Here is a 14,919-nt window from a genome sequence, read left to right as displayed (position 1 = left end):
GCCTAATTTTGTTAACAGTAGACTCCTCATTTATCTTAAAAATAATCTGCGTAGAGGGTATTAAGTTGCCTTCAACTATAGGAGGTTTCTCTTACCCCTTTAAAATAAAATCAAATAACAGACATTTTGGGGTTAACTTTATTAATATTAGCTGATTTTCTTTTACTGCTCTACTTGAGGCCCGATGAACAAATCTGGCTGCCGGCACCCGCTTCCTTCTGGCACCCGGGACCGGGCTTCCCTTACAGCCCTGGCTTCGTCCAGAAGGTCATCCAGAAGGACATCCAGTCTAATTAGCATATTTTACTTTTATTATTATAGATTAATGACAGTTAGCAAGTAATACTTTATTGTTGTCCTGATATATTTTAATTTATTCAGAAAATAATGTTGTAATGCTCTGTTTTCCTTTAAAAGAATATTTTTTGTCCTCCTTGTTCCTCTTTTTTTTTTTTTTTCTTTTCATTTTGAGGCAACTGAGAAGCATTTTATAGCCAGGAATCTCTAGAAAAGGTCTGGTTGTTAAATTTGTTTGATTCTACAGCTCACACCTGCATAATAAATGGTGTGCCAGAGCCACGGTGTTTTCTTTTCCCTCCACTGGCATATGTACTGGAATTTGGGATAGTTACTCCTGTTTTGCATGGATAGGTGATTAATTATTTGGCTGGCTGGCTAGCTACCACTATGTAGGTTTTGTAGTTCCTTTTTGTCAATGTTTCCAAATATAAAATGCTGGTACTTAGAAGTGACTTATTCAGATGGCAAGGGAAAAAGGATAGGGGTTGGGTGGAGATGAGATTACCCTGGTTTAGACACTTACAAGGCTTCTGCTCATCTCAAATCATACCCACCTCTCTGTGAATTGCCTCCCTGATCCTACTCATGGGGACCAGGAGTGATACTTCTCTGGAAGACAGTTTTATACTCAGTGACTCCACCCTTTGTCCGTTACAAACTTGACCTCAGCGGATAGACCGCTGAGCCAGTTGGGCCAATCAGTCTCTCTTTGTGTTCTGTAGAACCACCTGCGGAGAGGAACTGAAGCAGTATCTTTGGGCTCTCCTGAGACTCACCATGAGGGTCCAAGAAATGAACAAAGCAGATCTATGAGGATAAAGTGAGGAGGCATGCAGGGAGACAGAAGATGATATGGAGGCCTGGAGCCTTTCTCATTAGGAATCCAGTCCCATACATGGCCCAGAAATGTTCCAAACCTTGTTACTAGGAGATACCTGAAATTGTTCTCTGTATTCTTTCTATTAAACACCCCACTTCCTTTTGCTTAGGCTATTTAATTGGCTTCTATAACTTGCAGTCAAAGGATTCTAATTAATGAGCCTACAGGCTCTGTTCTCATGATCTGAAACTTCCAAATCTACTGGTACTCTCTCCTTATTTGCTTCATTATTCAAGGTGCTAACATTTTTACTCTTGAATTAACTTTAGAAACACATTGTTCACATGTTACCCTTTTGAGTAGGTAACACTATACACTGGGCACTAAAGCTAACAGATGGAATGCAAATGACCTCATCTCTCTTTAGCTGTGGCCAAGCATGGACAGGTTGCCAACCCATGTCCAACAGGGTGCCCTTCCTCTTACACATCTCACACAGAGTAACACTTGCATGCCTCCACTTTCAGCAGCTACACAGCTCCTCTGCTCTACACAGCATGGATATTCTGAACTGATAATAATGATGCATGCCCTCAGTTTTTAGCACTCTCTGTACATGAAGGTGTAATGCAGAGTTCTATGTTAGTATATAAACTCTATATTAATGTTTCGGGCTTCCCAGCATAAACCATATGATCTCTCTTATATTTTCAATGTTTCTTTCTCTATTGGCTCCTTTCTCAGATATCACAAGCAAGCTTTCATTTCTCCTCTATTATACCACTCCTTTCTTTTCCCTGGCCTCCTTAAATACTATCTGAACATCTTAATTCCTTTAATGCCAAACTCCTCAACTTATTGCAATAGAAATTCTACCCACATTACACCCTTAAAACCAGTAAAAATAACCATAGTATCTCCATTCTTGGGTATCTCAAGGATTCCAAGTTTTGTCTTCTGTTAATGGATTGAATAGTTGTGCCCTGGCCCCCAAATCATATGTTGAAGTCCTAACTCCCAGTGCAATGGTATCAATAGATAAATCTTTAGGAGGTAATTAGGATTAAAAGCGATCATGAGGGTGAGGGCCTCATATAGGATTAGTGCTCTTGTAAGAGACACTAGACAGATCTTCCTCCCTTTCTCGATTCCCCTATGCCTACACAGAGAAGAGGTTATGTGAGCACACAGCTGGATGGCAGCTGTCTGCAATCCAAGGAAAGAGGTCTCACCAGAAGTCAACCATGCTGTCACCCTGATGTGGACTTCCAGCCTCCAGAACTGTAAAATTATCTGTTCTTTAAGCTACCCAGTCTGTGGGATTTTACTATGGCAACCTGAGCTGCCTAAGGCACAGTCTCCTCTTTGGTTTCCATGATACTGCAATTCCTCTGTTTCCTCATTCTGTTTTATTCCTTCTTTTTTTTTTTAACACCTTCTAACCGTTCTTATCTCTCAAGTGTGTTTCCTAATGTTCTTCCTCCTATTTTCTTCTTTCCTTTTGTCATATCACTGCTTTGGCCTCTAAATATTCTGATAACTGAGCCCTCAAATCTGGAACTCTGACTCAGACCTTTCTCTTGAGCTTCTGACTTAAATTTCTAAATAACTTAAAATGTTTCTATTTGGATGCTTTTATAGCATTTTCAATAGATAAATCTGAAAATCTATCATCAGTATCTCCCCAGTCTTATTCCCATAGTTCTCATCTGTTTTAATGATAGCTGTATTTTTTCTAGTCACCCAGGCTCAAATCATGAGAGTGGTATTTGATTTTTTATTCCTTCCTTCCTCTTCCCAAATCAACATTTCAATTCTAATAAATGAAATTCAGAAAACTCTTTTCATATATGATGCTTTGGATTTGACTCTCATTTCACTACTCTAGTTTAAGACTTTTATTTTTAACCTGTCATTTGGATTAATATAGCACTCTATTAAAGCATCTTTCTACGGTTGATCTCTTCCCCCGCAAAAAAAGCTTACTTGTGATCATACTTCACAAAAATCTTTACTGCATCTTATAGTTTATATACAAAAATATCTAAGTTTCTTCTTAGAACAATTGATCATTATCTGTAATATGTCCTCTTTCTGCACTTATATGTTTACTCACCACTATATTTCTCCATGTACTTCATTCATACCAGATTCCATGTTGTGGCCTGAAAGTGCATTAACGTGCTGAATTTTCACTTACATTATTTTCCATATGTGAAATGGAACAGTTTCTCCTGTTGAAAAACATCCTTTAAGGTCAACTGAAAATTCCACTTTTATTAAGAAATCTTTTCACATCTTTCCACAGATACTACTCCACTAGCTGACCTTAATCTCTTTTTTCCCTGAACACTCATAAAGTTATATTGGTCCCTTATTATGGCACCTAATCCAGTATACTCTGTCATAGTTTTAAATGTCTCCCTTACTATATTGCAAGATTGGTGCAGTTTCTGCCTCTTATATCTTTTTTATCTTGAATCTTACCTAATACCAATAATATAAAGTGCTTTTAAGATTACTGTTGAAACAATGATTGATTGAATATATTAATGAATAATCAGTAGGTCTTTCATAAATGTTACTATGAAGCAGTAAAATTTTATGACAAGTACTTTGTTTTGATAAAATCTTGTTATTTGCTATAAAAGCAAGTGAAGAATTGTAATAACTTTTTTTAAATATATTTTATTGATTTTTTACAGAGAGGAAGAGAGAGGGATAGAGAGTTAGAAACATCGACCAGCTGCCTCTTGCACACCCCCTACTGGGGATGTGCCCGCAACCAAGGTACATGCCCTTGACCGGAATCGAACCCGGGACCTTTGAGTCCGCAGGCCGACGCTCTATCCACTGAGCCAAACCGGTTTCGGCTGTAATAACTTTTAATGCCATTTATTGTGTTATTAAGGGAAAAATAACTTCAAAATGACAGATTTTCTCATTTACAAGCTGGAATAGTAAATGAGTTCTTTCTATAAAAGAGAACCTGTTATTTCTATTTGATAGTGATGTCTGTTGGCTCACTATCGTATTTCTTTTCATAATCAAAGGAGAAAAGACAAATTCAAATTCTTATCCAGAGCATAATCACTAATGCTGCATGATTATTTACTTCTATTTGTGGACAAAAGTGTTTCTAGCAGACCAAGAGTAAAATTTCTTCATAGCATCGCTCCATTTAGTATTTCACTTAGTTCTTGTACTCAGTAGAAACATATGTTCAAATGCTTAAAAAACAATCACAGGAACATAATAATATTCTATTTATTTAGAAATCTAAGTTTTAAAATTTTTTCTTGCATCAATCTAATGCCTTTTTGTGATTGTAATTGTTTTAGTTTTGCATAGTTATACAGGTCATAGAAGTGTACTAGTATTATCACATTTTAGTTCCATGTGCCATCAAATTATTTGGCACTCATTGAAGTTATTTATCCAGGAAATAACTAGAAATGTTAGTTTGACATTTAGTCATTGATATAATTTTTCTTAAAGGAAACATGTCATTTACATAATATTTTATTTTTTCAGTTGCATAATGTTAACTCATTTTGGCTTTAAAAGAAAGCGATAAATCACTTGGATCTAAATAATGTAATTGTGAATAACTATGGATTTATATCTTTCTTCTACTGCCAACAAAGAGGATTTTACCAATATCTTTAACATTAGGTTAAGCCTGGAAATTTCCCCATTCAAATACATTAAACTAACAGCTAAAGAAATTACAAATATCAAGGCAAATATACTATTCAGTTAATATTCAAGGTAGAATTATGTTTAATAGGACTTCTAACTATAAGCAACTCAAGTAACCCAGACAACCATTTTATTGACATTACATTTCAGAATATGTAAAACAAGTGCCCAAACCTTTGATTGAGTCAGATATTTGGCTGTGAATGAAATTTAAAAAAAAAAAAAAGAAGTAAACTTTGCAAAAACAGACCCACAATGTCATCCCACCCATGTATCTCAGAAACAGCCTGTTATGAGAATGTAGTCAGACGTGTAACTCCTCAGAATAATATTCAAACAGATAGACCAGTTGGAAGCTCTTCATTACAGCATCTGTTCTGTGTTTATAGCTATATCTGCAGACTGCCGAACACCCTCAGTGCACCATAAACGCAGGAATTACACATCCAGAATGGTAATAAACTCGTTGGGTGATGTGTTTGTTCTCTAGAGTTTTTCAGCCCCTTTCTTGTGTTGGCAAGACTGCTAGATTTTTGTTGCTGTAGAAAATATTAGATTGTTTGTAGTTTTTGTGACTCTGGTGACAAACCAGGAAAACATAACAACAATAAAATGGTAAAAACATAGGCACTGAGATTATTGTTACATTTTAAAATTACAGCCTCAAAGAGAGTTACAGAGAAGCAACCGTAGAATGAATAAATGAGACACATGAGTAAGTGAATGGTTGTTTTCCATAGAAATTTAGCCTCAAATACCCTCTATGGGTCAGCTTAGCTGTGTGGCATACCTTGGAGAAGCTACAGACTGTAGTAAAAAAGCTGCATGATATAATTATTCATTAGAAGTATCTTTCTTACTGTAATAATCTGATAGTGCCTGATCAATTAAGCAACTTACTGGTGAAACCAGCATTTCCTAGAGAACCATTTCAATTTAGACCAAGTTGATTTTTCTCTCAAAAGCAGGATCCCAAATGAAATTACTTTCAAATTCAAAACAGTGAAGGGAATATTGTCAGCGTATAAGGAAAGCATCTGCAGGTGTGAGAAAGTGATCAGAATGTACTGCAATGCCTGGCTGCGAAGGAGGTGTTAAGCCTCCTTAAAGTAACATCGGCTAGCTTCATCTTTTCCCAGCAGCAAGCACTGTGTACTCTCCATCGATAGTCACTGCTCTCTTGGGCAGGTCCCAATACTGTCTGTACATAGAATCACTGGGAGAACTCTCATCAATGCACGTTCTTGGTTACCAACACAAGCTGTCTCGATCACATAGGTTCTCTCTTTTCATTAAGTGGTTGGAAGCACAGCTTTCATTAATGACCCATGACCAAAAATCAAATGAAAGTTTCTGAAGAACCATAATAGAGGCAGACAAGTTAGGAACATGGAGCTAGATATTGGTGGATGGTGGGACGGAATCCTCATAAAGCCATATGGGATGTGAAAAAGAATGTCTCTTAATTCCTATAAATACTCCAGTTTAAGGAGTATTTTCTCCCTTATTTTCATTTCATTTCCTCTTGTTCCTTTCCTCAGAATGAAAACTGTTATGCCACTTTACATCTGGACTCTGTGGTTATGGTCTATTTTTTTTTCTTATTTGATGGTATTGTTGGTTTTCTCTCATATCGCTGGTAATCCCCTGCCAGGAGGCTGCTACTGAGGGGTGCTGGGTAGCATATAAACCATGGCAAGGACAAAAAATGACTAAGCAACTTGGATGATCAGCATCCTATGAAGAACTTGAAATTGATACAGTGAGAAGTCAGTGTAAATTATTGTCTTCATCCATAATGCTGAAAAAATTTAGGGATGTCCTTATTTGAAATAACTTTATGGATTTCAAAAATATATTTTTCCATAGACTGTCTCATCTGATCATCAAACCAATGACAGTATTTCTGTAAAAGATGCTCATGGTGCTGCTTGGCAAGTAAAGATACAAAACTAGAAATTTAAGGCATGTAGATTTTTTGACATATGTTAAGATGAGAAATTTTATGCCAGTTAAGACATAGGCAAAGAATGGCTAACTAAGTGAAATTATACTTCAGAGTTACATAAATTCACAGTGTCTCAGTTTCCTCATCTACAAAATGGAGAAAAATAACACCCATCCCTCCTGTCTTGTTGACTTCTTCAGGTAGGTGGAATAGTTATAAAGCAATGTATACATTATAATAATTACTACTAAAAGCCTTCATTTTAAAGGATTGTTTCAAAAAGTAAAATTAATACTGTTAATGGGGGAAATTATCTTTAGACAGTTCAATTACCTTTAGAGCTTCAAGCATCCATGTCATTTTCAAAATAGTAAATGTTACATGAAATTTACTTCATGGATCTCAGAAAAGATGACTCATGCAAAATTTAGCATATGCTTCTTTGCAATGCAGAGTCAGGAGGAAGGTAGGAAAGTGTTTATTACATAAACTACTCAGAAAAATTACCAGAATAGAATAATCTGGAGTTTGATGTTCACACTGATTCTCAAGTTCGGGGCTCATCACGTTTATCTGGTTCTTAATTCTTTTGGTACTTTATGGCTAAGAAAGTTCTGATCATGACCTTGCAGTTGAGATAACTCAATTAATATATAGAATTATGGGATATCTTTACTACAGTATACATTAACGTTCAATAAATAAGAGGGACATATTACAGTTGCCTAAGGGAACTTAATTTAGGACATACTTGGTGCTCAGTTGTAGTCAAATTTTGAAAAATTTCCCCAAGTGCTTAATTCCCTTCCTCTCATCCCAGATTAGTGATGATGTGGCTCTATAGTGATAAAAATAAATCAGAAAAGATCTTCAACCATGGTCTAAACTAGAAATTAGAACTAGAGTTTGCATCTCTGACCCAGACCCCAGAGAGGTGTTGATGTTCCATAGAGAGAGGACCCACATGAAAGGGAAAACATTATTGGCAGAACAGAAGCTGCAGATTCTAGGTCAGAATATGTTCAGCTGGTTGGTGCTTCATGCTCCTTGCTCTTTCAAAGGAATGAAAAGAAGAAGAGAGTCCTAATCCAACAGAATGTGAGATTAGAAAAAAACAGGAAAATGTTAAGAAAAAAATGAAAAAACATTAGGAAAAGTGAAGAACATGATTTAGTCAAATAGAGAAAAAGAAAAGAAAATGAGAGAGAGAGAGAGAGAGAGAGAAAGAGAGAGAGAGAGAGAGAGCAAACCCAATCAGATTACTCACTTGGCATTCCCTGCCCCTGGTTTCTTTCTTCGGAAAATGTTGAGGAAAGTGTTGGAGCGGCAGGGCAGCTTGCCATCGCCGACGTGCATGCGGACTACATCAGAGGTGGTGAAGGCACTGCGGACGTTCCTCTCCGGCTTGGCAATAATGATGTACATCTTGGGAGTGAACATGCACCCCAGGGCCACCGTTACACTGAGGCTCACTGCAAAGCAGGTAGTGATGATCTTGTAGTTGCTCCCAAAGTAAATGGGCACAAAAGCCAGCCAGATGATGCAGGTGGTGTACATGGTGAAGGCGATATATTTGGCCTCATTGAAGTTGGCGGGCACGTTGCGTGTCTTGAAGGCATAGTAGGTACAGCTCATGATGAGGAGTCCATTGTAGCCCACAGGGGCCACCACACCCAGGTTGCTGGTATTGCAGATAAGGTAGACTTCCTTGATACTTGGGTATGACAGAATGGGCATGGGGGGCTCCATGATGATCAGGGTTACCACCAGGGTGAGCTGCACGCTAATCAGAATTGAGGCAATGATCACCTGGGCCCAGGCACTCATGAACCTGGGCTTCCGGGTGCAGATCTTCTTCTTGCTGCCAGCTAGGATGCGTGCAATGCGATTGGTTTTGGTCACTAAAGCAGAGTAGCACATGGCAGAGGAGAGGCCAACCAGGAGGCGCTGGAGGTAGCAGGATGTGGTGGTAGGTTTGGCAATGAGAGTGAAAGGGCACACGTAACCCAGGAAGATGCCAGCTAGGATAATGTAGCAGAGCTCTCGACTGGAAGATTTGACCACTGGTGTGTCCCGGTATAGCACGAAGATCAGTGTGACAAACAAGGTGACAAGGATGCCCAGGCAGGAGAAGGCGATGGCTATGATGGATTCTATATTGCTCCACTCAAGGTAGCGGACGGGGATAGGTTCACAGCCTGTGAGGGGAAAAGTAGATTTAAAATGAATCCAAGATTTCTACTGATCAATAACAACAGTGCTTTCTAGTTACCAGAGGCGTAGCTAGATTCACATCTTCCATGATTTATGTTATCTTAATGCTTTTAAAAATGCTTCACTATTACACAAATAAAAATACGTTATTGTTTTCTCTGGACAGTTATGTTCTTAAACCTAATTGCATTACAATCCTAATATGACATACTTGAATCTATAAAAATTATCCTCTTTATCTAATACCAGCATTACAAATGAATGCCACTCTATGGGTGAAACTTGGTTCTACACTTTTAGAAAGAGAAAGACTATGTTTCCAGTGGGGGTTAAATGGTGAGAATGTATTAGATAAGTTAGTAAGAAATAAACTAATACAATTTTTATTTTCATGTAGTTGTTGCCTACAGGCAAGTCCAGCTTACAGACTTTTTTTTTTTCTTGGCCAACACAGTGTTTTAAACATAAATTTCACCTCAATTTTTTAGAAGAATCCACATTGTCCTATTTGTCACATATCATATTATTTATTTTAAGTCTCACCCCATTATTTATGTCTGCTCTGTATGTGGCAATTAAGAGCCTCTTAGTTATCACCCTCTACCAGACATACCAAGGAAGAATGAACTCTCCCTTCACCCATCTCTTGAAAAGAGAGACAGAGCTGTGTTCCTAAATGTCTGGCTAATCTTTTCCTTCGAGATGGAAAGTGAAGTCTTTTTTTGTATTTCACACTGAGAGAAAAATGTCTCAGGTCCTGGAGACAACTCCTTAACAGAATTTTGTGTTTGGTCTATGCCAGTATTTCCCAAATTGTGAGAATAAAAATATTTCCATAAATTTAGGAGAAGACATTGTTCTGTAGGCATGGTAACCTGTTCAGTCAATCAACAACAGCACCCCTCAGCGAACATGTTTTTACATGCCATCCAATCAGTATCAGCACTTGCTTCTGATAAACACCTAATCAGGAGCAGATGCACATTTAATAAATGAGTGCCAACCATTCACAAGCACAATCTCTTGACTGATCTTAGTGGTCTCTCTCTCTCTCTTGTCTGACAGGGTTTGTCTGTCAAGGTCTCTGTCTTTCTGTGGAAGAACTTCTGCTTCCTATAAAAAGTCACATTTTAATTTTAAATCTTCTAATTTCCTTGATGAGTCTGTAAAAAATGATCCTTTTTTTAAATACCAGCATTAGAAAATTTAGAAAGATGATTAAATAGAATATTTAGAATAACAGTGATCATTAGGGAGAACTTTTGATATGGCACAATCAACAAATTAAAATATATGAAAGGCTTTGTAGACAAATTAGGAAATAAAATACTAAGTAGTTAATGTTCAGCTTCTTCATTGGCATACTGAAGTTGCTAAATAAAATTTAAATTCCAATGTAGTCTTTGTCAAGGCCTTGGTAACCTTTTGAAAGCAACCCTCTTTGCATTTCTCTTTTTCTATGTAACTTTACCTTTTTTTTTAATGAACTGTTCTGACATCAAAGTTTTCATTAGAAAAGAATACTATATTTTAAATTTGGAGAACACAAGTCATATCTGTGGAAGTTGAATTAAAACCCTGAGTCAAATTAAGAGCTATAATTAATGGTTTTCCTAAATTTTAGAGCTACTGGCAAAATATTTTCTGCAAAATTCAGGAATTTTATTAGATACTTATTGTTACACTCTATAGATATATACCAATTAATTCAATTAATTGTTAGCCTCATGGAGGAAAATGTTTAAAGGCAGCAGATTAGAAAAGAGAAGATTTAAATAACACAGTGGTGTAAAATTTTAAAAATAAAAATGCATTACATAAGGCAATTTCAGAAGCTCTTCTTTGGTAAAGATTCAAAGTTATAAACTAAATAAAGATTGAAGACAGGCTTTAGGAAACCTTCAAATAATTCTGGGGTGGGCTCAACAACTGAGAGAAGGACTATATATCTTCTCTTCCTATAAATGGGCTCAAACCTGAATTAGGGGAATCAAACCAGAGAAAAATGTTAAAATACATCATTACTGACTCATAAATATTCTATATGTGACTAGACATTTAGATAGAATATAAAAGTAAATAAACTAGAAATCAATGTAATTGTGGATCTTTAGGTAAAGCAACAAACAAGATAATGATTTTCATCTGGGTAACCGACTCTCCTGCCATGTTGCAAGGAACTGAGATTAGTCCCCATCCAACAACCAGCAAAACACTGAAACTCTCAGTCCAACAACCTTTGAGGATTACATTCTCACAATTACCACACAAGTTCAGATTAGACCCTATGCCTAGCTGACACCTTGATTTTAGGCCTGTGAAAGATCATGAAGCAGAGAACCCAGCTAAACTGTGTCCATATCCCTGACTCACGGAAACTGTGAGATAATGAATGTGTGTTTGTTGTAAGTTACTGAGTTTTGGAGTGATACAGCAATAGATAACCAATTTGCCCATTAAAACCAATCTCTTAATTCAATAGCCAATGCATAAGGACAATTACAGGCATAAACTAAATTGGTCAAAATATGTTTAGGTTTTATACAAGGTTGTTTAAGTGTTATCATAAATAATAAAACCCTATTAAAACAGTCAACATTTTCTACTAGTTAATTAGCTAATTATGAATTGTTGCTTCTTCTCCTTCCTATATTACTATCCACTGATATAATACTCATATATCTTAATCAATGTAGAAAAATATCAGGGTTGTGTTTATGTCCCTTAAGAAGTGTCCCTACCCAGAAATGAATTTTAAACAACCCAGTACTATTGTTCTTATACTAAAAATAAAAAGAAAAACTACTAGATTTAATATATAATAAATAGTCTAATAAGTACTACAAAAGGCAATACTACCACAATCTAAACTTTTCTAAGAAATAAACTGTGGCCTCTCTGTGGCATAACAAATTGTTAAAAGGAAATAACAGATACATAAACTAATAGCTGGTATGCTTTCAGAATAATTCACTTATTTAACATAAGATAGGAACTTTTAAAAAAAAGTCTTAGGGTACTTTTTAAAAATTAAAAATAATGTCAATTTTTTATGCATTGATGCTATGTAAAATAATTGCTTTCAGAAAGCAATTATTGAGATCTGCAGTAAAAAGGTACTATAAAAACATCTTAAAAATATAATAGAAATATTTTAGAGATGATCATGCTAAACAAACTGCTCTGACTAGAAATCTTTACACAAGGGCCTCACATAAAGCAACAACAAACAATTTATTCCCAACTCTCTGGACAAATGAAAAGGAACCTTAATATTGCTGAAGGTTAAATCCCTTAGTGATTTTAATCTGAGTCTCTTTTTTCTTTTTCTGAGTTTAGAATTCAAACCTTTATTTGTGCTACTAGAGGCCTGGTGCACTACATTCAAGTACTGCGGGGGAGGGGTGGGTCCCTCAGCTTGGCCTGCACCCTCTCACACTCCAGGACCCCTTGGGGGATGTCTGCCTGCTGGCTTAGGCCTGCTCCCTAGGGCTAAGCAGCAGGCGGACATCCCCCGAGGGGTCCTTAGCGCTGCCACAGAGGCACTCACCAGCCATGAGCCTGGCTTCTGGCTGAGTGGTACTCCCCCTGTGGGAGCACATTGACCACCAGGGGGCAGCTCCTGCATTGAGCATCTACCTCCTGGTGGTCAGTGTGCATCATAGTGACCGGTTTGCATATTAGCCTTTTATTATATAGGACTAGAGGCCCGTTGCACGATATTCGTGCAAAATTAAGCCTTCCTTCCCCTGGCTTTGCTCCTGGCCGCCCAGGAGCCTGCAAGTCCTCACTCCTGGCCGGAGCACCACTTCTGTAGCTCCCTCCACCATCCCCCCTCTCCCTCATAGCAGGTGTCCTGCCCCTCCCGGCCACGCCGAGCCTGCATATGCAAATTAACCCACCATCCTTGTCAGGTTAATTTGCATACTCACTCCTGATTGGCTGTGGGTGTAGCAGAGGTACAGTCAATTTACATGTTTGTCTATTATTAGGTAAGATAATGAGAAAGAAAAAGGATTAGTCACGTACATGAGGCATCAGTACTAGTTCTTACCAAACAGAGCAACATACAAATACTTCTCACCACCTACTTTTACAATTTCAATGGCACAACAGCATACCCAACCTATTTTCCCATGCGTGCATAACTAATACTCTTTAAATCCCAAGGACAGTAATTGTGCCATGCCCAAGTCACTGATTAAGAATGGAACAATCAGACTCACATGTTTTAAAATATTTTAAAAAACCAACGCACCAGAAGACAGCAAAAACCCTAAGGGCAAAATGTACTGTGGATTTAAATTTTCTAAAGATAAATTTAAAGGGAAGAGGGCCATGATTTAAAAAAAAAAAGCCACCGGTATTACTTTACCAATTCAATAGATGCATCTCAAACAAGTGATATCATAAAGGGTTTTCAGATCCTTCCCTAAATTTTTACCATCAGATCACACCCCATTTTGCTCCGATCCCCCCAAACTGATTTTGGCTGATAGTTTCCCCTCTAGTATTGGATCACTTAAAAAGCAAAACTTTTAAACTAAAAATATGATGGATGCTAAACTCTAACTTGGTACATGGATTGTCTGCTACCAAATAATACAGTTACAGTGGCCACAAAAGGTTATTTGGTTCTCCTGGTTCAAATGACTTTGAAATGATAATATTAAGCAAAAACTGTTGTTGCTATTAATACTGGCCACAAAGAAAAGACAAGTGATATGTTTATAAGGCATGATGTAACAAAAAAATTCCTTTAGAAATCCTTGTTTTGCACTTTTCTCAGAATTTTCAATCACAAAATCTCAGTGAATAAAAACAAGTTGTAAACCAGGAAGAGTAACTCAAAAGCATACATCTAATCTCATCTTAAGTGTATACCAAAATCTCAAACTTAAATACTAGTAGTTTATCTTTTTTATATTTTATATATTTTTATTGATTTCAGAGAGGAAAGGAGAGGGAGAGAGAGATAGAAACACAATGATCAGAGAGAATCATTGATCAGCTGCCTCCTGCATGCCCCACACTGGGGATAGAGCCCGCAACCCGGGCATGTGCCCTCACCTTGAATTGAGATGGGAACTTCTGGTTCATAGGTCAGTGCTCAACCACTTAGCCAAGCTGGCTGGGTTCAAACTTAAATACTTTAAAAGTCCATAATTTGAGCATTTAGTCTTTTCTATATCCCATCTTCACAGTTTCAGTTACACCACTTAAGAAGCTTGCAAAGCAGTGAAAGATGTTAGGACCCTGCTGATGCAAGTTTGTGAGACCCATCTTTCAAATGACCCATACTCAGGTTTTCAGTTATACCTTTTCAGTCTTTCCCACTTTGCAGCAAAGCAAAATGATTTTGCTTTTTCCTCTGCACTGAGAGTCCTAAGTGCTTTAGAATATATCTAAGGAACTTCTGTGCTTCCAAGCAACAATTCAACTAGCATTAACAATTTACTAATATTAACTTGTATTTGCCTACAAGTTCTATTAAATTCTCCAGAGCTCTGCCCCCTGATATTTTCTCCAGAGAATTCTCTACAACCCACATTCCCTACCACCCGCATCCTCTTCAATATAACCAACCACCCCTTTCCCTTTCTTCACTCCCACCCCTCCTGGTATCAATGTCAAGCTGTGCCCTCCCCCTTCTACAACCCTCACCTCAGGGTCCTTCCATTTGAATGCTAAGATTACTTTGAAATCTAATCAAGTAAAATTCAAGTTAAAAAACATAAAGCAAGATGAATCAAAGATCACTATCAGTACCTCACCATTCCCTTCTCTTAGTAATCTGCAAATGCCCAAACAAGACCCATCATTCTAATAGAATTTGGCTATGTCCAGCTTGTACCCTCCCAGACTGCAGCACAACAATGACCACCCCTCTCAATTTGCTTCATTCAGGCATTTGCCTGAGGTACTTCAAACTTGA

The 14,919-nt window shown here is 37.4% G+C and overlaps 1 protein-coding gene across 2 annotated transcripts in view; it reads right to left on the bottom strand.

The window, feature by feature from the left end:
• GRM1 (glutamate metabotropic receptor 1) overlaps nt 1-14,919 on the bottom strand; it is a gene marked incomplete at both ends in the record, with an annotated part of 294,451 nt that overhangs the window by 24,801 nt on the left and 254,731 nt on the right. For both annotated transcript variants that reach the window (XM_079780139.1, XM_079780140.1), the window contains one exon: nt 8,038-8,968. In XM_079780139.1, the coding sequence (XP_079636265.1) occupies nt 8,038-8,968 (931 nt within the window). The remainder of the gene's footprint in view (nt 1-8,037; nt 8,969-14,919) is intronic.

The sequence above is a fragment of the Cnephaeus nilssonii genome (assembly GCF_951640355.1).
Source record: "Cnephaeus nilssonii genome assembly, chromosome: 9".
NCBI lineage: Eukaryota > Metazoa > Chordata > Mammalia > Chiroptera > Vespertilionidae > Cnephaeus > Cnephaeus nilssonii.
The sequence above is the reverse complement of the archived record's forward strand: the minus strand, read 5'-3'. Positions and strand labels throughout refer to the sequence as shown.